Source organism: Erythrolamprus reginae, chromosome 11, assembly GCF_031021105.1.
Source record: "Erythrolamprus reginae isolate rEryReg1 chromosome 11, rEryReg1.hap1, whole genome shotgun sequence".
NCBI lineage: Eukaryota > Metazoa > Chordata > Lepidosauria > Squamata > Dipsadidae > Erythrolamprus > Erythrolamprus reginae.
The window spans coordinates 7,086,478-7,110,610 of record NC_091960.1 but is presented as its reverse complement, the minus strand read 5'-3'; the positions used below and the strand labels follow the sequence as shown (position 1 = coordinate 7,110,610).

The window sequence follows — 24,133 nt, the reverse complement described above, 5'->3', positions numbered from 1 at the left end:
TGTTTCCCAACCTTGGCAACTTGAAGGTATTTGGACTTCAACTCCCAGAGTTCCCCAGCCAGCATTCTCTGGCTGGGGAACTCTGGGAGTTGAAGTCCAAATACCTTCAAGTTGCCAAGGTTGGGAAACACTGCTTTAGACTGTCTCCATCTATTTCTCTAAAGAGCATTGCTCAACCACTGAGTAATAATAAAACTTCCACCCAACCTTATGTCAACAGAAAAGCCCCTGGAATGAAACTGTGCCACCTGTTATCAGTCCTTTGATTTCCCTCCAAGAAAAAGCAGGTAAAGGTTCGGCCCACCTTGAATAGTATTGGAATAAAGAGTAAAATAATATTTTAACTGTGGAATATCTAAAGAGGATTCCTACTCATGTCCAGAAGATGAACAAGGCCACGGGAGAGGAAAAAGAGAAAGGAAACCTTGAGGATCCAATTGTCCTTGCAAGTGGAGAAGATCCTATCTTGTAGTCATTCAGCCATCAGTAGACTGATTGCATTGGCATCCTTCAGTCTTGAAAGACCATGGTATCATGCTCTGGATTCCCCAGAGCATGAAGCCTGGGTAGGTTAGTGTTGTGGTTGGCTCTGGCCCAGCTCCTACCCAAGGGAATGTGGAGGTGGATGCAGGGGAAACTTCAACATGTCACAGGACTGTGTTATTGCCGTCAGTTCAGAGTTTAGTTTCCTCGGACGAAGAAGAAGGTGGGAGTGACTCGGCAGAGGAGGGCTTGGCACACAGCCCAGGCAGTCAATCTCCCTTATATTCCATTAATGCAGATGATGACGTTTTGGACCCACGCAAGGGCAGAATTATGCGTAGAAGAAACCAAGTAAGGACATATTACAGGAAATAAGGGAGGCCACCTGTGTTTGGGTGGGGCTCCAATAATTAGGGCTGCTGCTATAAATAGCAGCATGTGGGTTTGGCCATTGTGGAAGAATATCTGATCGCAGTTCGTCAGGAATCTTGTGTTGCTGGACTTTGTTGCTTTTTCACAACTTTGAAACCAAAGCAGAGCAACGTGTGTGTGTGTGTGTGTCTCACTTCGTTGGAAGAAGAAGGGGCGTGAAGTTTCTTCACAGCTGCTAGCTAAGTACTTAATGACTGCTTAAGGGAACTTGTACAGACTACCCGGTTGTTTTGGGACGAGTGCTCTTTGCAATACAAAAAGAGTGCTTTAGTTTATTTTGAAGTTTGTGATAAAGAACATTGTTTTGAATTTTCAAACGTGTGTGTGTATCTGAAATTTGTACCCTTGAATTTTCGGGAGGCTCCTACCAGAGAGCCCAGCAGAACAGTTAGGAGACTGATACTCCCATAAGAAAGGTATGGTGCATAGATGGCACCGTCAAACACCACCTCAGAAGGGTTAAGCTCTGGATAATATGTATGAGTGAAGATTTTCAGCCCTGTTATTTAGTTAGTTAGTTAGTTTGTCAAACATGCACAGTGGTACCTCTACTTAAGAACTTAATTTGTTCCGTGACCAGGTTCTTAAGTAGAAAAGTTTGTAAGTAGAAGCAATTTTTCCCATAGGAGTCAATGTAAAAGCAAATGATGCGTGCAAACCCATTAGGAAAGGAATAAAAGCTTGGAATTTGGGTGGGAGGAGGAGGAGGAAGAAGAGGAGGAGGACAGTCGCTGTCGAAGGAAGAAGCTTATGCCAGAGTCGTTGCAGCTCGATTTTTAGATCTTCGTATTTCATTAATTTCTCTAGCTGCTTCTCCTCAATTCTGCTGTCTCCTGGGATTGCGATGTCGATGATCCGTACTTTCTTTTTCTCCACAATCAGGATGTCTGGTGTGTTATGCTTCAGAATTCAGTCAGTCGGAAGTCCCACAGTAGTTTTGCTTGCTCATTTTTGACCACTTTTTCGGGCTTATGATCCCACCAGTTCTTTGCCACTGGTAAATGATAGTTCCGGCACAAGTTCCAGTGGATCATCTGTGCCACAGCATCATGTCTATGCTTGTAGTCAGTCTGTGCGATATTATTATTATTATTATTATTATTATTATTATTATTATTACTACTATTACTATTACTATTACTATTACTATTACTATTACTATTACTGCTGTTTTGTTGTTGTTGTTACTATTACTATTACTATTACTATTACTATTATTGAGAATAGACCAATTTTTAGCAGAGAAATGGGGACATCCCAAGATTTAGCACGAAGCCAGCAAGACGTTTACATTTTAAAAACGTATTTTATTAAATGTGACTTTCTGTGTTCGATAGAAGGATTTTATCCCCTCCCTTTTTTTTTAGAAAACCCTCCGACTCAGAACAAAGACGCTTCGTCGTGTTTTCCACCTTGCTCAGGGATATTTGCCAATGATTTTGGGAGCAGGGGTGCACTCGGATTTCTTTATAATCTCCTTGTATAACCCGGGGACCCCATAAATACGTGGCTCATTCAGACAAGCGTTCTTGGTTCCGCACCCCCGCTCGGTGTGACTGTAGAATCTTCCCTCTGCAAGTGATGAGAAAGAGGATAACAATTATGCATAAAGCAATGGATCATGTGGGATCAGAGTCTGGGCCAGGGTTTCCAAACAGATTTATTGTTTATATTTATATATATAAACTATATATATCGGCTATCAATAAAAATTAACTGCCTTGGAAATGGCCCTGGGTTGGGCCGAGAGGCAAATAAGGAGCTGTGATGTTCCTTCAATACACCAGGGTGATTCGACACAAAAATATGTAACCCTTCCCTGGTGCAGAGCTGAAGGGATTGGATACTGTAGCCTAGAGGATAATTCTCTGCCTTACAAGGCAAAGGTTGAGAATTGTCAGCTATCAATAAAAATTAACTGCCTTGAAAATGGCCCTGGGTTGGGCCGAGAGGCAAATAAGGAGCTGTGATGTTCCTTCAATACACCAGGGTTATTCGACACAAAAATATATAACCCTTCCCTGGTGCAGAGCTGAAGCGATTGGATACTGTAGCCTAGAGGATAATTCTCTGCCTTACAAGGCAAAGGTTGCAGGTTCAAGTCCCAGTGAGGGTATGGGTAGCTGATGAGGCCAAAATAAGGCTGGAATAGATCTATCCTAGTCTCCCTTAATTTTCAGCAAAAAAACATGTGACATGCAAAATATTACACGGGGCAAAACCCGAACTCAGAACAATCTACATATATATATATATATATATATATAGATAGATAGATAGATAGATAGATAGATAGATAGATATAGATATAGATATAGATATAGATATAGATATAGATATAGATATAGATAGATAGATAGATAGATAGATAGATAGATAGATAGATAGATAGATAGATAGATATAGATATAGATATAGATATAGATATAGATATAGATATAGATATAGATATAGATATAGATATAGATATAGATATAGATATAGATATAGATATAGATATAGATATAGATATAGATATAGAGAGATATAGAGATATAGAGATATAGAGATAGATAGATTGTTCTGAGTTCGGGTTTTGCCCTGTGTAATATTATATATATATGTAGATTGTTCTGAGTTCGGGTTTTGCCCCGTGTAATATTATATATATATATGTAGATTGTTCTCAGTTCGGGTTTTGCCCCGTGTAATATTTTGCATGTCACATGTTTTTTTGCTGAAAATTAAGGGAGACTAGGATAGATCTATTCCAGCCTTATTTCGGCCTCATCAGCTACCCATACCCTCACTGGGACTTGAACCTGCAACTTTTGCCTTGTAAGGCAGAGAATTATCCTCTAGGCTACAGTATCCAATCGCTTCAGCTCTGCACCAGGGAAGGGTTACATATTTTTGTGTATTATTATTTAATTAATAATAAAATAAAATAATTAATGAATTGCCCTCCCGCCGGTCACCCAGAGCTGTGTGTTCAGCTCCATTTACTCTACCGATAGGCAGTGTGGCGCATACTGGGTAGCGACCCATTGCTGATCTTACCTTGCTCTATTGCCACATCGTAATAGACACAATACTCTTCCCAGCCATTGCAATGGATCAGCTCAGTGGGTTTGCAAGTGGGATCCTGCGAGATGCATCCAGGACATTTCCTTCCATTTGGACGGATGCCGAGTTTGGGCACTTGGAAAATGAGGGGGGGAAACAAGCAGAAACAATCATATCACCATCCCAAATTAAGAACATGAGAACATAAGAAGAGCCCAGCTGAATCAGGCCAAAGCGCATCTTGTCCAGCATTCTGTGTCACACAGTGGCCCACCAATTGTCCATGGGGATCTTGGGCAGAAAGAGAAGGCAAAACCTTCCCTTTCCCTTGACCCCCAACAAATGGGACCCAAGGGAACCCTGCCTGCCTCAACCAACATAGAGGTGTCATATGGACATCTGTTTCAATAACCACCGATACACTTGGCATCCATGAATCTGTCTAATCCTGCCTTGAAGCTATCCAGGCTGACAGCTGTCATGACCTCTTCTGGAAGGGAATTCCATAAACCAATGACCCTCTGGGTAAAGAAATATTCCCCTTTATTTGTCCTCGCTTTCTCACCTATGAGCTTTAGGGAGGGCCCCCTCATCCTAGTATTGTGTGATAGAGAAAATATTTTTTTCTCTATCCATCTTTTCTATCCTATGTATGATTTTACACACTTCGTAGAAACATAGAAACATAGAAGACTGACGGCAGAAAAGGACCTCATGGTCCATCTAGTCTGCCCTTATACTGTATTTTTATCTTAGGGTGGATATATGTTTATCCCAGGCATGTTTAAATTCAGTTACTGTGGATTTACCAACCACGTCTGCTGGAAGTTTGTTCCAAGAATCTACTACTCTTTCAGTAAAACAATATTTTCTCATGTTGCTTTTGATCTTTCCCCCAACTAACTTCAGATTGTGTCCCCTTGTTCTTGTGTCCACTTTCCTATTAAAAACACTTCCCTCCTGAACCTTATTTAACCCTTTAACATATATTTAAATGTTTCGATCATGTCCCCCCTTTTCCTTCTGTCCTCCAGACTCTACAGATTGAGTTCATTAATTCTTCCCTGATACGTTTTATGCTTAAGACCTTCCACCATTCTTGTAGCCCGTCTTTGGACCCATTCAATTTTGTCAATCTCTTTTTGTAGGTGAAGTCTTCAGAACTGAACACAGTATTCCAAATGTGGTCTCACCAGCGCTTTATACAGCGGGATCACAATCTCCCTCTTCCTGCTTGTTATTTATTTATTTTATTTATTTATTACTTAGATTTGTATGCCGCCCCTCTGCGAAGACTTGGGGCGGTTATACCTCTAGCTATGCAGCCAAACACCCTACTTGCTTTTCCTACCGCCCGACCACACTGCTCACCCATTTTGAGACTGTCAGAAATCACTACCCCTAAATCGATCAAGTCACCCTTTAAACACCGTCTTTCAAGGCTGAAGAGACCAAGGCGTTGCAACCTGGTTTCATAAGGGAGGTGCTTCTAAGTCCCTAGGACAGTGAGGGCGAACTTTTGGCAAGGGTGCCACGGGTGGCTCATGGAGCCACATCTGCTAACACATGAATCATTGCCCCCAACAATCTGGGTCCTCATTTGACCCATCTCGGAAGGATGGAAGACTGAGTCAACCTTGAGCCTGGTGAGATTCGATCTGCCAAATTGCAGGCAGCCGGCAGGCAACAGAAATAACTTGCAGTACAGCCTTTCCAACCACTGCGCTAGCGTGGCTCATCAACTCATCAACAGTGTTGGTTATGACCTTTAAAGCCCTTCATGGCATCGGACCAGAATATCTCCGAGACCGCCTTCTGCCGCACGAATCCCAGCGACCGATTAGGTCCCACAGAGTGGGCCTTCTCCGGGTCCTGTCAACTAAACAATGTCAGTTGGCGGGCCCCAGGGGAAGAGCCTTCTCTGTGGCGGCCCCGACTCTCTGGAACCAGCTCCCCCCAGAGATTAGAACTGCCCCTACCCTCCTTGCCTTTCGTAAACTCCTTAAAACCCAACTTTGTCGTCAGGAATGGGGGAACTGAGATATCTCCCCTGGACCTATTCAATTCAATGTATGTATGGTATGCTTGTATGTATGTTTGCTTAATAATGGGTTTTTTAAAATATTTTAAATTGTAAATTATTAGATTTGTCATGAACTGTTTTATTGTGTTGTGAGCTGCCCCGAGTCTACGGAAAGGGGCGGCATGCAAATCTAATAAATAATAATAATAATAATAATAATAATAATAATAATAATAATAATAATAACAACAACAACTAGAAGACTAGTGATTACATGTCACAGTTCCACTGTTGCAAAGATCCTTGCGGCAACACTTTGCGGCACTTCGCTTGCGTTTCGAAGGGAGGGTGAAACTCATTGGTGACGGGGCACAATGCTTCATTTTGCTGCAGCCTTTGTAAGTGGCGAGCCACACCTCATTTCCTGTGTGGTGGGAAGAGAGTGACGGTCAAGACAGGGGTTAGCAAAGTCAGATTCTTGCAAAAGGAAAACCCACTCAGGAGTTGGGGAAAAGAAATACCAGAGTTCGCTCCATTCAGTTCCAACATTGAATAGGGTGGCGAGGAGCAACCTCATTAGTTTTGCCACTGCTAAATTGGTGTTTTGTAATATAATGAAGGTGTCAAACTTGATTTCATTGAGGGCCGCATCAGGATTGTGTTTGACCCCAGAGGGCCAGGGGGAGTGGGGAGTGGGTTGGCCAGTAGAATGCTTCTTGCAGCCAGGGAAGCTGAAAGCGGGCTTCGTGGGGGCCTCCTGGGGCTTACAGAAAGGCAGTTTTGGCCAACAGAATGCTGCTGGAGGCTAAAGGGGCTCAAAATGGGCCAGTCCTTTGATATTTCCACATTTAAGCACCTTGCAGGCCAGATACTTCCTGAGGTCCTTGAAATTGACACCCCTCTTATAGACCATGCACATAATGGCAGGCCTTTGTGATATATATGGCCATAATAGAGAGTTTGGGTGTATCTGGAAATTGGGCTGTCCAGTTTTTCTTTAAAGACGTTTCACTTCTCATCCTTCTTCATCTGGTGAATGAGAAGTGAAATATCTTCGAAGAAGAAGAAGAAGAAGAAGAAGAAGAAGAAGAAGAAGAAGAAGAAGAAGAAGAAGAAATAGAAGAAGAAGAAGAAATAGAAGAAGAAGAAGAAATAGAAGAAGAAGAAGAAGAAGAAGAAGAAGAAGAAGAAGAAGAAGAAGAAGAAGTAGAAGAAGAAGAAAAAGAAGAAGAAGAGGAAGAGGAAGAGGAAGAAGAAATAGAAGAAGAAGAAGAAGAGGAAGAAGAAGAAATAGAAGAAGAAGAAATAGAAGAAGAAGAAGAAGAAGAAGAAGAAGAAGAAGAAGAAGAAGAAGAAGAAATAGAAGAAGAAGAAGAGGAAGAGGAAGTGGAAGAGGAAGAGGAAGAGGAAGAAGAAGAAGAAGAAGAAGGGGAGGAGGAGGAGGAGAATGGAATAAAATAGGGATAAAACAATAATAGAATAAAATAGAATAAGAATAAAACAATAAGAAGAATAAGAAGAAAAGACGAGAGTTAATAGAATGGAATGGAACAGAATAGGAATAAAACAATAATAGAATAAAATAGATTAAGAGTAAAACAGCAATAATTAGTTATTGTTATAATTTACAACAAAAAGTGTTCATAATAGCTATAATAAGTTTCTAGTGCTGAGTGGATAACTGGTCAGCTGAGGAGCAAGGCAGAAAGGTCATTCACCAATGGTAGTCTCGGTGGTGAGAATCAGGCAGGTGTTCTCAGAAGGGCGGCAGATGTGAGGCGCACCAGTACAGAAACCGCTGCTGCTGCTACAGTGTTCACATTTCAAACAAAACCCTGAAAGGGAAAGACCATGGATAAATATTAGGAGTAAGCAAGGTTAGTGCAAACTAATCAATTCAAGAAGCGCAATTAACAAGATGTCTGACTTCCTACTACTGCTAAACACTGACACCTTCGACATTATTTTTGTCTGTGAAACAGGGCTAAATGCATCGCACCCTGACTCCATCGTAACAGCAGGAAACTACCTGGTCTTCCGGTCCGACCACGAAACCTGCAGAGGAAGTGGAGTAGCTGTATTCTACTAAACGCCCTATCTAATCCAGTTCTTGTTAACAGCAGTGTACCCCAAGGCAGCATACTAAGACCAACACTCTTCATACTCTATATCAGTGATTTTCAACCTTTTTTGAGCCGCGGCACATTTTTTACATTTACAAAACCATGGGGCACATTGAGGGGGGGGGGGGGCTAAAAAAAGTTTGGACAAAAAATTCTCTCTTCCTCCCTTTCGCTCTATTTCTCTCTCCCTCTCTCTCCCTCTTTTTTTCCTCTCCATCCCTTTCTTTCTCTCTTCTTTCCTCTTTATTGCTCTCTTTCTCTCTCCCTCCCTACTTCCCTCTATGTATTTCTCTCTCCCACCTTCCCTCCCTCTCTTTCTCTCTCTCTGCTTTCTTTCTCTTGCTCTCTCTCTTGCTTTCTTTCTCTCTTGTTCTCTTTCTCTCTTTCTTTCTTTCTTTCTCTCTCTTTCTTGCTTTCTCTCTCTTGCTTGCTTTCTCTCTTGTTTTCTTTCTCTTTCTTTCTCTCTTTCTCTTTCTCTTGTTTTCTTTCTCTGAGCTTCGCGGCACACCTGACCATGTCTCGCGGCACAGTAGTGTGCCACGGCACACTGGTTGAAAAACACTGCTCTATATAAATGACCTTTGCAATCACATTACAAGCAACTGCAACCAATCTGGAGTTCATCCACCATTGGAGTCAGGAACAACAGGGTACAGTCCAAAAAGGTCAAGAATGGTGGGCTATTTTTTTATGGGCAGTGGCTTTTCTAGGGACAGAGCACAGCAGTAAGAAAACAAGTACAGTGGTATCTCTACTTACAAACTTAATTCGTTCCATGACCAGGTTCTTAAGTAGAAAAGTTTTTAGAAGAAGCAATTTTTTCCCATAGGAATCAATGTAAAAACAAATAATGTGTGTGATTGGGGAAACCACAGGGAGGGTGGAGGCCCTGTTTCCTCCCAGGAGATTCCTAGAGAGGTTCCACGGAGGCTTCTCCCTGCCTTTTCCAGTTACAGTTTCGGAGGCTCGGGTTTGTAAGTAGAAAATGGTCCTTGAGAAGAGGCAAAAAAATCTTGAACACCTGGTTCTTATCTAGAAAAGTTGTAAGTAGAGGCATTGGTAGGTAGAGGTACCACTGTGTACTGGTGGGGAAGTTAACGATCATGATTAAAACTCCAGGGAAATAGAAAAGTTAAGCACCTGCAAACATACAATGTTAGGAATCTTGGTTCCTATCTTAATTATAGCTGAAAATAAGTCCACAAAATTTAATATACAGTGATCCCTCGAGTTTCGCGATCTCGTTCTTCGCGAAACGCTATATCGCGATTTTTCCACCCGATGACGTCACTCTCTTCCTTCCTTTCTCATCTTTCTTTCTCTCTCTCTTTCTCTATCTTGCTTCTTCCTCTCTCTCACACTCTCTTCCTCCCTCCCTCTCTCATCTCTTTCTTTCCTTCTCTCTCTTTCTCTATCTCTCCCCCTCTTGCTGGCGGGCGGTGGGCGGGCGGGCGCAGCAGCGAGGAGCCGGGGTTTCCCCTTTGCGTGGGCGGCGGGGAAACCCTGATCTTCGTCTGCTCGCTGCTGCTGCAGGCAGGCAGGCGGCGGACAAGCGGCGGGCGGACAAGCGAGGCGGCGGACAAGCGGCCGGCGGACAAGCGGCCGGCGGACAAGCGGCCGGCGGACAAGCGGCCGGCGGACAAGCGGCGGACAAGCGGCCGGCGGACAAGCGGCGGGCAGACAAGCGGCGGGCGCGGCAGCAGCGAGGAGCCGAAGATCGGGGTTTCCCCTTTGCGTGGGCGGCAGGGAAACCCGGATCTTCGGCTCCTCGCTGCTGCGGCGCTGCCGAGCAGATCAGCTGCTGGGCGGCGGAAGGAACCTTCCCTGGGTCTTCCCAGGTGCGGAAGTAAAAACACCATCTGCGCATGCGCGGCCATGGAAAAAAGGGCGCGCATGCGCAGATGGTGTTTTTACTTCCGCACCACTATATTGCGAAAAATCGAGTATCGCGAGGGGTCTTGGAACGTAACCCTCGCGATACTCGAGGGATCACTGTATATATATGTACTGTAAATATTTATCATTCTTTTCTATTGCTATTCTTTTCTATGTGTTCTTCTATCTATAAATGTCTATTTCCTGGTCTATTTTATCCTATTATATATTTATCTGTATATACCTTTAATAAATTTTATATTTATATATTCTGTAATAAAGTATCCCTGTTCTTTAACCATTCATAAGATCTATTCCATGTTAAATTGTATTCTGATTCCTCTTCGTCTACTGACAAATATATGGAAGAAATGGATATTGAAATGAATTATAAATGTAATTATTTACAATGTAAGTATATGAATGTTTGTATGGATCTTTGGCTATAATTAAGATAGATTAGTTATATTCCTAAGATTATATATTTGTTTGTTATGTCCTGTCAAGTTTTTGTGTATATAAATTTTTTTATAAATTAAAAAGTTTTAAAAAAAACCAGCATGGAGAGAGTTTGACAGCCTGGATGCCTAAGAGCTCCAACTGGAATTAAGTTTAAGTCTTTGGTATTAAATGCTTTGTTTTGAGAACTTGTCTTCTCATCTTATAGCGCTCTTAATAGAAACATAGAATCATAGAAGATTGATGGCAGAAAAAGACCTCATTGTCCATCTAGTCTGCCCTTATACTATTTCCTGTATTTTATCTTAGGATGGATATATGTTTTATCCCAGGCATGTTTCAATTCAGTGACTGTGGATTTACCAACCACGTCTGCTGGAAGTTTGTTCCAAGGATCTACTACTCTTTCTGTAAAATAATATTTTCTCATGTTGCTTTTGATCTTTCCTCCAACTAACTTCAGATTGTGCCCCCTTGTTCTTGTGTTCACTTTCCTATTAAAAACACGTCTCTCCTGAACCGTATTTAACCCTTTAACATATTTAAATGTTTCGATCATGTCCCCCCTTTTTCTTCTGTGCTCCAGACTATACAGGTTGAGTTCATGAAGTATTTCCTGATAAGTTTTATGCTGAAGACCTTCCACCATTCTTGTAGCCCATCTCTGGACCCGTTCAATTTTGTCAATATCTTTTTGTAAGTGAAGTCTCCAGAACTCACAATCAGCTGTGACCATGAGTCACAATCCAAAGAACTTACCTGCAGAGATCAGGATGAAGAAGAAGAAGTAGATAACTGTGGACCCCTGCATGGTCTTTCAACACAGATCATGAGAAAAAATACCAAGTGCTGAGCTGACTCCTGGATGAAGGCTGACTTAGGTTCGATAGCCGATGGGGGCTTATAGTCTCTTGGCAGGAGAAGGTAGGAGGGACAAGAAGACAATGAGGATGGAAGCCAGCACAGTTCCAGGCCTCCCAAGTTGCAGAAAGGATCAATCACAGAAGGGGAACTCTTGTTCGCAGCTTAGTGACCGGAACGACATGGAGAGAGTTAAGACTGCAACTTTCTCGGATCGATGGGCAGAGGAAAAATACCAACGAGGCTTTCCCTACTTGTGGGTCTGGGAAGAGGTCCTCTTCCTTCTCCAAGAGCCTGAGAGGACTCACTGCCTTCTTTCTTTCTTTCTTTCTTTCTTTCTTTCTTTCTTTCTTTCTTTCTTTCTTTGTTTATTTATTTAATTTATTTATTTATTTATTTAGTTTGTTTGTTTGTTTGTTTGTTTGTTTGTTTGTTTGTTTGTTTGTTTGTTTGTTTATTTATTTATTTATTTATTTATTTATTTATTTATTTATTTATTTATTTATTTATTTATTTATTTATTTATTTATTTATTTATTTATTTATTTATTTATTTATTTATTTATTTATTAGATTTGTATGCCGCCCCTCTCCGAAGACTCAGGGTGGCTAACAACAACAAAGTAAACAATGTAACAAATCTAATATTAAAAAATAATCTAAAAAACCCCCAATTTTAAAAACCAATCATACAAACAAGCATACCATGTATAAATTCTATAAGCCTAGGGGGAAGGGAATAAATTTCAATTCCCCCATGCCTGATGACAGAGGTGGGTTTTAAGGAGCTTGCGAAAGGCAAGGAGGGTGGGGGCAACTCTGATATCTGGGGGGAGCTGATTCCAGAGGGTCGGGGCCGCCACAGAGAAGGCTCTTCTCCTGGGTCCCGCCAAATGACATTGTTTAGTTGACGGGACCCGGAGAAGGCCAACTCTGTGGGACCTAACTGGTTGCTGGGATTCGTGGGGCAGAAGACGGTCCCGGAGATATTCTGGTCCGATGCCATGAAGGGCTTTATAGGTCATAACCAACACTTTGAATTGTGACCGGAAATTGATCGGCAACCAATGCAGACTGCGGAGTGTTGGTGTAACATGGGCATATTTGGGAAAGCCCATGATTGCTCTCGCAGCTGCATTCTGCACGATCTGAAGTTTCCGAACACTTTTGAAAGGTAGCCCCATGTAGAGAGCATTGCAGTAGTCGATGGGGTGGGGTATCATTTAAGTCAAGGGTGTCAAACTCAAGGCCTGTGGGACAGTATTGGGTTGCTACCGGTATGGCTAATGACAATGCACCGGTAGCGAAAATTGTGCTTGCATGCGCAGCTTCTATTCTCCTGCATGTGCGTGTGAGCATCCCAGTATTTTTTTGCTTCTGTGCATGCGCAGGAATCGAAATCTCATCTGCACATGCGTGGAAGCAAAAAACGTGCCGAATTTTCACGCACCCATGTCCTCCCACAAGATTTTGCCTCCTGTGCATGTGGAGAAGCAAAAACAAACTGCAAAGCATGAACACACCTGAGAAGCGAAGCTGCACGCATAGCGCACCGGTAGCAGCGGGAATGGGAATCCGCCTCTGCCATGGACCTGCTCTGACCCACTGGGTGCTTAGATCTGGCCAATGGGGCCGCCCTGGCAATAGTGGAGGACTGATCCATGGTGCCTCTGCCAGAAAAAACAGAGCTCAGGAGTAGTGATGGGCAAACCCAACGGTGTTCGGGTTTGGCAAGTTCAGACGAACCTCACGCAAAGTTCGGCCGAACCTGAACCCGAATGGTCCGTGGCACCAAAGCTCCATCCCCGGAATCCCATCGTTTTTTATTTTAACAGATTTTTTATTTTTATTTATTTTTATTTTTACGAAAAAGGACGCCGCAGAGGCACCGCAAGCAAAGGGAGGTCTTTTCACGTAAATAACAAAAAAAAATAATTTTTACGTGAAGGCTTCCCTTTGCTTGCAACACCATAGAATCCAGGAAGTGATCACTTTGGCGTCCTTAGCAACCTGCCGGTATAAGTGAAGTCAAAGCTCCGCCCCCGGAATCTCTTCGTGGGATTCCCCAGCTCCTTTTGTGCCTCCCTCCCAGCCTCCCGACCGGCCGACAACTCCCCGGTGTTCACCTTCCTCCACCGCCACCAGCGCCCGGCTCCTCCTCCTCTTCTCAGCAGAGGACAGCACAAACGCCGAACCGAAGCACGAATTTTTTTAAAAAAAATTCAGGTTCGGGTCCGGCATGCCGAACACCACAAAATTTGGTACGGACCCGAATTGTGCGGGTTCGGTTCGCCCATCACTACTCAGGAGGGCCATAGGGAGCTCTCAGGAGCTTCATTTTTTATATGCTGCTATTATTATTATTATTATATTATTATTAATAATAATAATAATAATAATAATAATAATAATAATAATAATAAAAACAACAATAACAACCATCTGGAGGAATGGTTCATATGAATTATTCAAATAATTCATCAACATCGTAAAGAAGCACAAGAAGATTTTATTCCGCCATAAAAAGAAATGAGCTCATTGTTCAAGGTAATTAGAACTCTTGCACAATTCCGCTTGCCCAGCTTCTGAAAATGTAAGGGACTAGCCCCTTCGCTCATTAAACCAATCGCTTGGCAGCATGAGAACATGTAACGTTCTTCCAAATTTCGGCATACAGCCCCGGGATGCCAAATGCGCGTTCTTTACTCCTGCAGGCTGGCTTGGTTCCACAACCACGTTTAGCATACATGTAGAGCTGGTTACCTGCAGGAATTAAGGGGGAAATGTCAATATCTGAACTCTCTATGGTTAAGGACAGTGACCTGTGCTTTGAACATCTGCAAGTAATTCCTGGTAAAATCTCTGCAAGTTCTCTTCCCCCCCCCCCCAGGAATTCTTTTCTACACCTTGTAGTTATTATACCCAGCTTCCAAATGTGTGAAAATGTTGTGCAGCAGCCTAAGGATCAGGAGGGAAGTGTTTTTAATAGGAAAGTGAACACAAGAACAAGGGGGCACAATCTGAAGTTAGTTGGGGGAAAGGTCAAAAGCAATATGAGAAAATATTATTTTACTGAAAGAGTAGTAGATCCTTGGAACAAACTTCCAGCAGACGTGGTTGGTAAATCCACAGTAACTGAATTTAAACATGCCTGGGATAAACATAGATCCATCGTAAGATAAAATACAGAAAATAGTATAAGGGCAGACTAGATGGATCATGAGGTCTTTTTCTGCCGTCAGTCTTCTATGTTTCTAAACTAGACTTACAATCTTGGGTCTAGAAAGCTTAGAACTACGTTGCCTTAAACATGATCTAAGCCTAGCCCACAAGATCATATGTTACAATGTCCTCCCTGTCAACGACTACTTCAGCTTCAACCACAACAACACATGAGCATACAACGGATTCAAATTTAATGTAAACCGCTCCAAACCTGACTGCAAAAAAATATGACTTGAGTAATCGAGTGGTCGAAGCATGGAACTCATTACCAGACTCTGTAGTGTCATCCCCTAACCCCCGAAATTTTACCCATAGATTGTACACTGTTGACCTCTCCAGATTCCTAAGAGGTCAGTAAGGGGCGTGCATAAGTGCACCAGCGTGCCTTCCATCCCCTGTCCTAATGTCCCTTTATATTTTTACTAGCTTCATAAATGTGAACTCTATTCCTCCCAAAGATTATTTCTTTTATATTATTTCTAATGTTTCTTTTATTGATGTATATGTTTCTTTTATAGATGTATCTTACTATGATTATATCCTCACAAACCTATATTATGTACTAGACAAAATAAATTAAAAAAAATAAGAATTTCGGGGGGTTCGATCAGTGAAATAAGAGACATACACTATGTCTATCATGTTAGGTAGGAAAAACCTGTAGAAAAGGGCAGGGGTGAATTCTAACTTAGAAAAAAAATTACAAATAAAAAGACGGCGGTGTGCACAGACTATAAGTGGCTATAAGTGTGAAAATGGTCATAAATAACTATTCTCAGTGCCATTATAACTTCAAATGGTCACTCAATGAAATGATATAAGTCAAGAATTACCTGTAATATGAAATGTACAGCTATCTTCCCTTTCAAAAGACAAAAATATTACATAGAAACATAGAAGACTGACGGCAGAAAAAGACCTCCTGGTCCATCTAGTCTGCCCTTATACTATTTTCTGTATTTTATCTTAGGATGGATATATGTTTATCCCAGGCATGTTTAAATTCAGTTACTGTGGATTTACCAACCACGTCTGCTGGAAGTTGGTTCCAAGGATCTACTACTCTTTCAGTGAAATAATATTTCCTCACATTGCTTTTGATCTTTCCCCCAACTAACCTCAGATGGTGTCCCCTTGTTCTCGTGTTCACTTTCCTATTAAAAACACTTCCCTCCTGAACCTTATTTAACCCTTTAACGTATTTAAATGTTTCGATCATGTCCCCCCTTTTCCTTCTGTCCTCCAGACTCTACAGATTGAGTTCATGAAGTCTTTCCTGATACATTTTATGCTTAAGACCTTCCACCATTCTTGTAGCCTGTTTTTGGACCCGTTCAATTTTGTCAATATCTTTTTGGAGGTGAGGTCTCCAGAACTGGACACAGTATTATTCTAAATGTGGTCTCACCAGCACTCTATATAGCGGGATCACAATCTCCCTCTTCCTGCTTGTTATACCTCTAGCTATGCAGCCAAGCATCCTACTTGCTTTTCCTACTGCCCGACCACACTGCTCACCCATTTTGAGACTGTCAGAAACCACTACCCCTAAATCCTTTTCTTCTGAAGTTTTTGCTAACGCGGAACTGCCAATGCAATACTCAGATTGAGGATTCCTTTTCCCCAAGTGCATTATTTTACATTTGGAAGCATTAAACTGCAGTTTCGAACGTTAATTGACACATTCCCAAAATATTTGGCCTCGTGGAAGATACGAACCGAATGGATCCTTGTTTCTGGTTCTTTGCACCTTGAAGGACCTACCGTGTTGCACAGTCACACCCATGTAAACACACTTGCGCTCCTGGTCGTGGCAGTTTAACATCTCAGTGGCTTGACAGTCCAGATTCATTGAGAAGCATCCAGGGCATTTCAGTCCGTTTCGTGTTTTCTTTGTGTCTTCCACTGGGAGAAGCCATCACATAGGTTAGTAAGTGCCACTTAACTCTCAGGTGGTTAGATCAACATCTTCAAGGAGGTTATTACTGCATCCAAGTGGGCTGTACCGTGCAGCCCTGAATTAATAATAATTAATAATAATAATAATTTATTAGATTTGTATGCCGGCCCTCTACCGAAGACTCGGGCGGCTCACAACAATAATAAAACATTGTGACAATGTAAACAAATCTAATATTAAAAAAAGCATCTAAAAACCCCTCATTTAAAATCCATGCAATGCATGCATTCCATACATAAAACTATAAAAAGCCTGGGGGAGAATTAAATCAGACTTCCACTAGTTAGTTGATAGTTGATAGTTTATTAGATTTGTATGCCGCCCCCTCTTCGAAGACAGTAATCTGCCCCTCCCAGATCTCACCGAATTCAGAACCACAATCAGATGCATACAAGCAGGGGTGGGATTCAGCTGGTCTGGCGAATGAGTTGTTATGATTTCGCGCAGTTTGGGGAACCGGTAAAATTGACCACTGGCTGGCCTCGTCCCTCCCCTCCCCACCTTGCCTCACCCTACCCCACCTCGCCCTGCCATGTTCAAGTGTATGTGCAGAAGCCATGCCCACATGTATGCATAGAAGCCATGTCCATGTGCATGCATTGAACCTATGCATATGTGCATGTGCAGAAGCCATGCCCATGTGCATGCATGGAACCTGTGCATATGTGCATGGAACCTGTGCATATGTGCATGGAACCTATGCATACGTGCATGTGCAGAAGCCATGCCCATGTGTATGTGCAGAAGCCATGCCCGTGTGCATGCATAGAAGCCATGCCCATGTGCATGCATGGAACTTATGCATATGTGCATGAACGGAACCTATGCATATGTGCATGTGCAGAAGCCATGCCCATATGCATGCACAGAAGCCATGCCCATGTGTATGTGCAGAAGCCATGCCATGTGCATGCATAGAAGCCATGCCCATGTGCATGCATGGAACCTGTGCACATGTGCATGCACTGAACCTATGCACATGTACATGCACTGAACCTATGCATATGTACATGCACAGAGGCCGTGCATGCACAGAGGCCATGCTCTCATTCATGTGCCTGCATTCACATTTTTGGGGAACTGGTTGTTAAATGGGCTGGATGAATCCCGCTCCTGCATGCAAGTGTATAATATCAATGGGAAACTAAAAACCCAGTTGCCTCTTGGGTCCTGCTCATCGCACTAAGCCAGTGTTTCTCAGCCTTAACAAACTTTAAGATATTTGGACTTCACCTCCCAAAATTCCTCAGCTAGTTCACTGGTGAAGCCTGAACACCTTATAGTTGCCAAGGTGGAAAAACAGTGTTCTAAGCCAGTGTTTTTCAACCAGTGTGCCGCGAGACATGGTCAGGTGTGCCGCGAAGCAGGAAGCTCAGGTTCCGGTGTTGCAACTTTTTGCTGAGAGAGAAAGAGAGAGAGAGAGAAAGAAAGAGAGAGAGAAAGAAAGAAAGAGAGAGAGAAAAGGAGAGGAAGGGAGAGAGAGAGAGAAATGAGCAAAAAGGGGAGGAAAAAAGAGAAATGAGAAAATGATTGAGACAGAGAATGAGAGGAAAGAGAGAGAAACAAAAGAGAGAGAGAAGTGACTCTTGATTTAAAGCATATGATAAAAAGCACCCAAAGAATAAGAGAGAGAAAAAACCCAGCCCTCACCTGTTTTTGGAAATGGTTCAAGAGTGTGTATATACACACACACACACACGCACAAGGGGGGGAGGAGACAGGGATGAAAAAAGAGAGGAGAGTGTCTTAGGGTGTCATTTTGTGTCATTTGGGTTGGTGGTGTGCCCCAGGATTTTGTAAATGTAAAAAATGTGCCGCAGCTCAAAAAAGGCTGAAAATCACTGTTCTAAGCCTTAAAATGAATCAACTCAAAAATGTTTTCAGCCACCATTACACAATCCTACACCTCCAGATTTCCACTTTTGTTATTAAAAAAAAAGTGATAACCTAAAATTTCATGTAATCAGCAGATCTTGCAAAAAAAGTAACACCCATCACTAAGTATTCAGAAGTTTTGGAGTTAAAAGTCGCTTGCTTACATTTCACAGCTCCTTTGTTGCAGAAATCATGGTAGCAACACCTGGACGTCCTTCGCTCGTGTTTTGAAGGAAACGTGAAACTCATGGAAAGAGAAGGACAGTTTTTGGTTGCCGCGCAGCCTTTGAAGGTGGAGAACCATTGCTTGTTCTCTGGGGTTGCAAGAGGAAAACAAGACAGGTGTCAGAGCTAGATAATGTCCGAAGGAAGATGTTTCGAGATCAGGCCCCTGGGGGAATCCATAAGGAAGTCAAGATGGCAACCCACGTAAACAGGAATGTGTTGGAGCCAACATGTAGACCAGTGGTTCTCAACCTTTCCAATGCTGCGACCCGTTAATGCAGTTCCTCATGTTGTGGTGACCCCCAACCATAAGTCCAGCGCCAATTCTCCCAACAGAGCTTGAAGCCGATTGGCAGGAAGGTCAGAGGGACACCCCCACTGGAAACGCCTGATTGGTCAGATTGTAAAAATATGTTCCAAGGCCCCAAAATAGAATCTTTAATTTCTAACACCATGGGAAATTTGTCTTTTCCTATGATCTTAGGTGACCCCCCGTGAAATGGTCATTCGAGATAGAGATATAGAGAGAGATAGAGATAGAGATAGATAGAGGTAGAGGTAGAGATAGATAGATAGATAGATAGATAGATAGATAGATAGATAGATAGATAGATAGATAGAGAGGTATTATTATTTATTATTATTATTATTTATTACATTTGTATGCCGCCCCTCTCCGTAGACTCGGGGCAGCTCACAACAATAACAAAGGCAATGTAAGAACAAATCTAATAATTTAAAAAACACTAAAAACCCCATTATTAAAAGCAAGCATACACACAAACATACCATGTATAGGCCCGGGAGAGATGTCTCAGTTCCCCCATGCCTGAAGGCAGAGATGGGTCTTAAGAACTTTACGAAAGGCAAGGAGGGTGGGGGCAGTTCTAATCTCCAGGGGGAGCTGGTTCCAGAGGGTCAGGGCCACCACAGAGAAGGCTCTTCTCCTGGGTCCCGCCAAACGACATTGTTTAGTCGACAGGACCCGGAGAAGACCAACTCTGTGGACTTAACCGGTCACTGGGATTCATGCGGCAGAAGGCGGTCCCAGAGATATTCTGGTCCGATGCCATGAAGGGATTTATAGGTCATAACCAACACTTTGAATTGTGACCGGAAACTGATCAGCAACCAATGCAGACTGCGGAGTGTTGGTGTAACATGGGCATACCTTGGGAAGCCCACGATTGCTCTCGCAGCTGCATTCTGCACGATCTGAAGTTTCCGAACACTTTTCAAAGGTAGCCCCATGTAGAGAGCGTTACAGTAGTCGAACCTCGAGGTGATGAGGTAGAGGTAGCGGTAGAGGTAGAGGTAGAGATAGAGAGAGAGAGAGAGAGAGAGAGAGATAAAGATAAAGATAGAGATAGAGATAGAGATAGCGATAGAGAGATGATAGAGATAGTGATAGAGATAGAGACAACATAACCTTTTCATAACCAAGCAATTCTGATACTAGACTGGAAGATTTCCAATCCTCTCCACCCTTCAAAAGGCAAAGATACCCACCAATAACGTTCTCTATGGTAAGGATCAGGCAGGCCTTTTTAGATTCTGGACAATTATATGGAGCTCCAGTGCAGGAACTGGTTTTGCTGCTGCACCGCTCACACTGTAAGCCAAGCCCTTGGAGAGAAAAAACAAATGATTAAAGCAATGTGCAACTGTCTTCCTTGTTCGTTCTTGATACAGAAACATCACTTCAAAGCTTCTTTATCATAAATCATACTTCACACGAAATGGCAGTGAAGCATGTATGTTGATCAGGAGCAAAAATTCAAAATTTTCTCCCTTTGCTCTTTGCATGGTATAAAATTAGGGGGGAAACATTATTGAAAGTGAACATGCTACCTTAGCCTAAAACAATCCAGAAATTTGATGGAGAAGAAAGAAAGGAGATACAGTGATACCTTGTCTTACAAACTTAATTGGTTCTGGGACGAGGTTCTTAAGGTGAAAAGTTTGTAAGATGAAACAATGTTTCCCATAGGGATCAATGGAAAAGCGATTAATGCGTGCAAGTCCAAAATTCACCCCTTTTGCCAGCCGAAGCGCCCATTTTTGCACTGCTGGGATTTCCCTGAGGTTCCCCTCCATAGGAAACCCCACCTCCGGACTTCTGTGTTTTTGCAATGCTGCAGGGGAATCCCAGCATCGCAAAAACAAGCGCTTCGCTGGCAACGGAAGTCCGGAGGTGGGGTTTCCCATGGAGGGGAGCCTCAGGGGAATCCCAGCATTGCAAAAACAAGCGCTTCGTTGGCAACGGAAGTCTGGAGGTGGGGTTTCCCATGGAGGGGATCCTCAGGGGAATCCCAGCAGCGCAAAAACAGGTGCTTCGCTGGCAACAGAAGCCCGGAAGTGGGGCATCCCAGCGGCGGCGGTGGGTTTGTAAGGTGAAAATAGTTTGTAAGAAGAGGCAAAAAAAATCTTAAACCCCAGGTTTGTATCTCGAAAAGTTTGTATGATGAGGCGTTTGTAAGATGAGGTATCACTGTACTCTATTTTGTAAATTTGAGGGCCTTCTGATGTTAGGTTTTTATAGTTTACAGGATTAACAATAAATACTTTATTCTAATTTGCACACTGTATTTAATACATCCAATTATGAGAAACTAAGGTGGCAAGTGAGGAACACGCCAGGGGTGGAATGCTACCAGTTTGGGATAGTTCTCCAGAACCAGTAGTAACAAATGCTTCCAGTTCGCAGAACGTGTGGTATAAATGCTTTTAAAAAGGTTTTTTTTTTAAAGTTTCCAACAGTGGACCAACACCATCAACATCTGTCTACATAGCATACAAGGGTTGCCCAGAAAATAATGCACCATTATTTTTTCTCAGCCTACAATAATGGTACGAATGTGAAACTTTAGATATACATTATTTGAATTGTCAGGAGTGCGTGTGTAAATTTTGCATTGCTTCAGACAGATAGCGTAGCTGCAGCAGTGTTTCGAAATGGCGTCCGTAAGTGATGTACGTTACAAGCAGAGTGTCGTTATTGAATTTCTCACTGCAGAGAAAGAAACTGTTGGGAACATTCGCAAACGTTTGTGTACAGTTTATGGAGAATCTGCAGTCGACAGAAGTACGGTTAGTCGCTGGGCTCAGAGGGTGAAACCGTTAAAAGATGGTTCGGTGATTTGCACAGTGCAGAAATGGCTTCGTGAGCAGAACAAGAAGTGGTATCGAAAGGGCATACACGCCCTTTATTTATTTATTTATTTATTTATTTATTTATTTATTTATTTATTTATTTATTTATTTATTCATTCATTCATTCATTCATTCATTCATTCATTCAATACATAAATACATAGGAAGAAAATAGACATGTGATAATGTAAAAGAGGGTGAAAGTGAACTTAGAGGAGAGGATATATGAAAGGAAGAGAATATATTAGATAGGTGAAAGAAAGGAAAGACAATTGGACAGGGGATGAAAGGCACACCAGTGCACTTATGTACGCCCCTTACTGGCCTCTTAGGAACCTGGAGAGGTCAATCGTGGAGAGTCTAAGGGAGAAGTGTTGGGTGTTAGGGGTTGACACAATTGAGTCCGGTAATGAGTTCCACGCTTCGATAACTCGATTGTTGATTGTGTCTCGCTGGAGGAAGGACATAGAACGGGATAGAGATTATGTGGAAAAAATAGGGAGTGTAGAAGAAACATCATTCTTTCTTGTGTGTAAGTTTCATTGTGTTCAATAAATAATTGTTGAAGAAAAAAAATGTGGTGCATTGCTTTCTGGGCGACCCTCGTATAACTTAATAGAATGAGATACTGTACTGCTTAAGATGTGCTCCAGTGTTTCAGCTGTGCTATGAATCCGTCCCTAGTCACTTACCAATAGCCAGCAGAAAATCAAAGAGGTAGTAAATCAACAATATACCCATTCTCTTCAGAACCAGAGAGAATGGAAGGCTGGAGTTGAGGTGGCAACTGCACCAACATCTGGAATCTTCTAGCAGAGGAGACGTCCTGGGTTGGAAAAGATATCATGAAGATTCAAAGACCCACTTGGAAAATGCATCGATTGCTAAAACTCAAGCTGAACTTGTCGGCCATTATCATAATGAAGGATATTCCAAAGAAGTACACCTATATAATACCTTTGGTCCGTGAACTGCACTAGCTTCCTATTAGTTTCCGGGCATGATTCAAGGTGTTGGTTATTACCTATAAAGCCCTATGTGGCTCAGGGCCAGACTATTTATGGGGCCGTTTCCTGCCCCATGCCTCTCAAAGACCAATAAGAGCACACAGAGTTGGCCTCCTCCAGGTCCCGTCGACTGTTGTGATTCAGCCTGAGGCTCCTCATGGACCGGGTGGAGCTCTGCCGGATCCATGCCCAGAGGAGGAGGACAGTGAACAGGAGGGGGAGGACCAGGCAGACAGGGGAGAGGAACGTCAGGAAGAGGAGGAAGGAGAGCAGCCTGAGACCCCCGGGGGGGCCTCTCCCCAGCTAGTAGCCTGGATTCATTGGATGAAGACGCACAGGCTATAATAGACATGAGGCAGCGACGTGCAGCTCAAAGACGGGGCCAATTAGAAAGGTATTTCCATCCCTGAATTGGCAACAGCTGGGTTTGGGTGTGGTTCTCCTCAGCAGGGTTGAAAAGGCAGGCCCGCCCTTACAGTCTTGTGGAGAGTTATCAACTGGGAGTCCTGTGACCTTGCTTCGATTCTTGGCGTCTCTGATCATGGCTTGTGGCCTAGAAGTCTGGAAGACTTGGGGGAGGCGTGTGTTTTATTATCTCCAGCGTTGTTTTTGCCAGCAAGAATCCTGTTTTATTGCCTGGCCTTCGTGAAACCTCTGTGAAGCTTCATAGTGTTCCTGTCTGTAAGAACAGTTTTTGTTACCTGTGTTTGCTTTCAATTATATAAACTGCCTTTGCTTTTAACCAGTGTGTCTGGATACTCTTTTTGGTTGGTATTGGCGTCTGGGGGGACCCAGACAGAACATCGACTAAGCCAGTGTTTCCCAACCTTGGCAACTTGAAGAGATTTGGACTTCAACTCCCAGAATTCCCCAGCCAGCAAACGCGAGTAAAATAATGATAGCGATCATTATAACAATAATGATAACAATAACAACAACAACAAGAAGAACAACAAGAGAGTTGGAAGGGACCTTGGAGGTCTTCTAGTCCAACCCCCTGCTTGGGCAGGAAATGATACGTCTTTGCTATAGAGAAAGTCTTAGTAACCAGGTATGTCCCCTATTCATAATGTTTAGGATTATCCCATCTTACCTGAAAGTCAGACCAATTGAATTCTTTGGGATTTATTCCCAAGCCAACACACTTTGGTCAAGGATGTCAGTTACATGAACCTCTTTCAATAATTTGGTCATCATATGGATTCATGCAAGCCATTACTGATCCAAAGTTATATACCCATTGCATGCCACCGGTTAAAAGTCCTCTAAGAGCTAGTTTACATTTCGGTGCCGAAAGATATTTCTCTTAATTCTTCTTCTTATTGTCTTTCTTAGGTTAAGGTAAATAACACTCTCTATTAGAAGTGGGGGAAATATTATTGGCTAA

At 42.7% G+C, this 24,133-nt stretch overlaps 2 protein-coding genes across 2 annotated transcripts; both read right to left on the bottom strand.

Annotated features, from left to right (window-relative positions):
- Nucleotides 1–2,332: 2,332 nt before the first annotated feature.
- On the bottom strand, nt 2,333–12,964 carry LOC139174330 (phospholipase A2 inhibitor and Ly6/PLAUR domain-containing protein-like). The gene is made up of 5 exons (XM_070764627.1): nt 12,825–12,964; nt 7,702–7,823; nt 6,258–6,407; nt 3,955–4,095; nt 2,333–2,487 (listed from the first exon to the last, which is right to left on the bottom strand). The coding sequence occupies exons 1-5, from the start codon at nt 12,962–12,964 to the stop codon at nt 2,333–2,335; spliced, it is 708 nt and encodes a 235-aa protein (XP_070620728.1).
- A 916-nt stretch (nt 12,965–13,880) lies between these two features.
- On the bottom strand, nt 13,881–22,480 carry LOC139174181 (phospholipase A2 inhibitor and Ly6/PLAUR domain-containing protein-like). The gene is made up of 5 exons (XM_070764355.1): nt 22,432–22,480; nt 20,096–20,212; nt 18,526–18,675; nt 16,291–16,431; nt 13,881–14,064 (listed from the first exon to the last, which is right to left on the bottom strand). Exons 1-5 carry the CDS (start codon nt 22,478–22,480, stop codon nt 13,919–13,921), a joined length of 603 nt encoding a protein of 200 aa, XP_070620456.1. The 3' UTR covers nt 13,881–13,918.
- Between the last annotated feature and the right edge of the window lie 1,653 nt (nt 22,481–24,133).

Coding starts and splice junctions, on each gene's coding strand:
- LOC139174330 (XM_070764627.1), bottom strand. CDS start 12,964: ATGGATCAGTCCTCCACTATTGCCAGGGCGGCCCCATTGGCCAGATCT. Junction 7,824..12,824: donor CGTGCAGCTTCGCTTCTCAG/GTGTGTTCATGC, acceptor TGGTCTTTCCCT/TTCAGGGTTTTGTTTGAAAT. Junction 2,488..3,954: donor CGATGTGGCAATAGAGCAAG/GTAAGATCAGCA, acceptor CATCACTTGCAG/AGGGAAGATTCTACAGTCAC.
- LOC139174181 (XM_070764355.1), bottom strand. CDS start 22,480: ATGGGTATATTGTTGATTTACTACCTCTTTGATTTTCTGCTGGCTATT. Junction 20,213..22,431: donor TGATTTTCTGCTGGCTATTG/GTAAGTGACTAG, acceptor TTTCTCTCCAAG/GGCTTGGCTTACAGTGTGAG. Junction 16,432..18,525: donor CAACAAAGGAGCTGTGAAAT/GTAAGCAAGCGA, acceptor GGCTTCTCCCAG/TGGAAGACACAAAGAAAACA.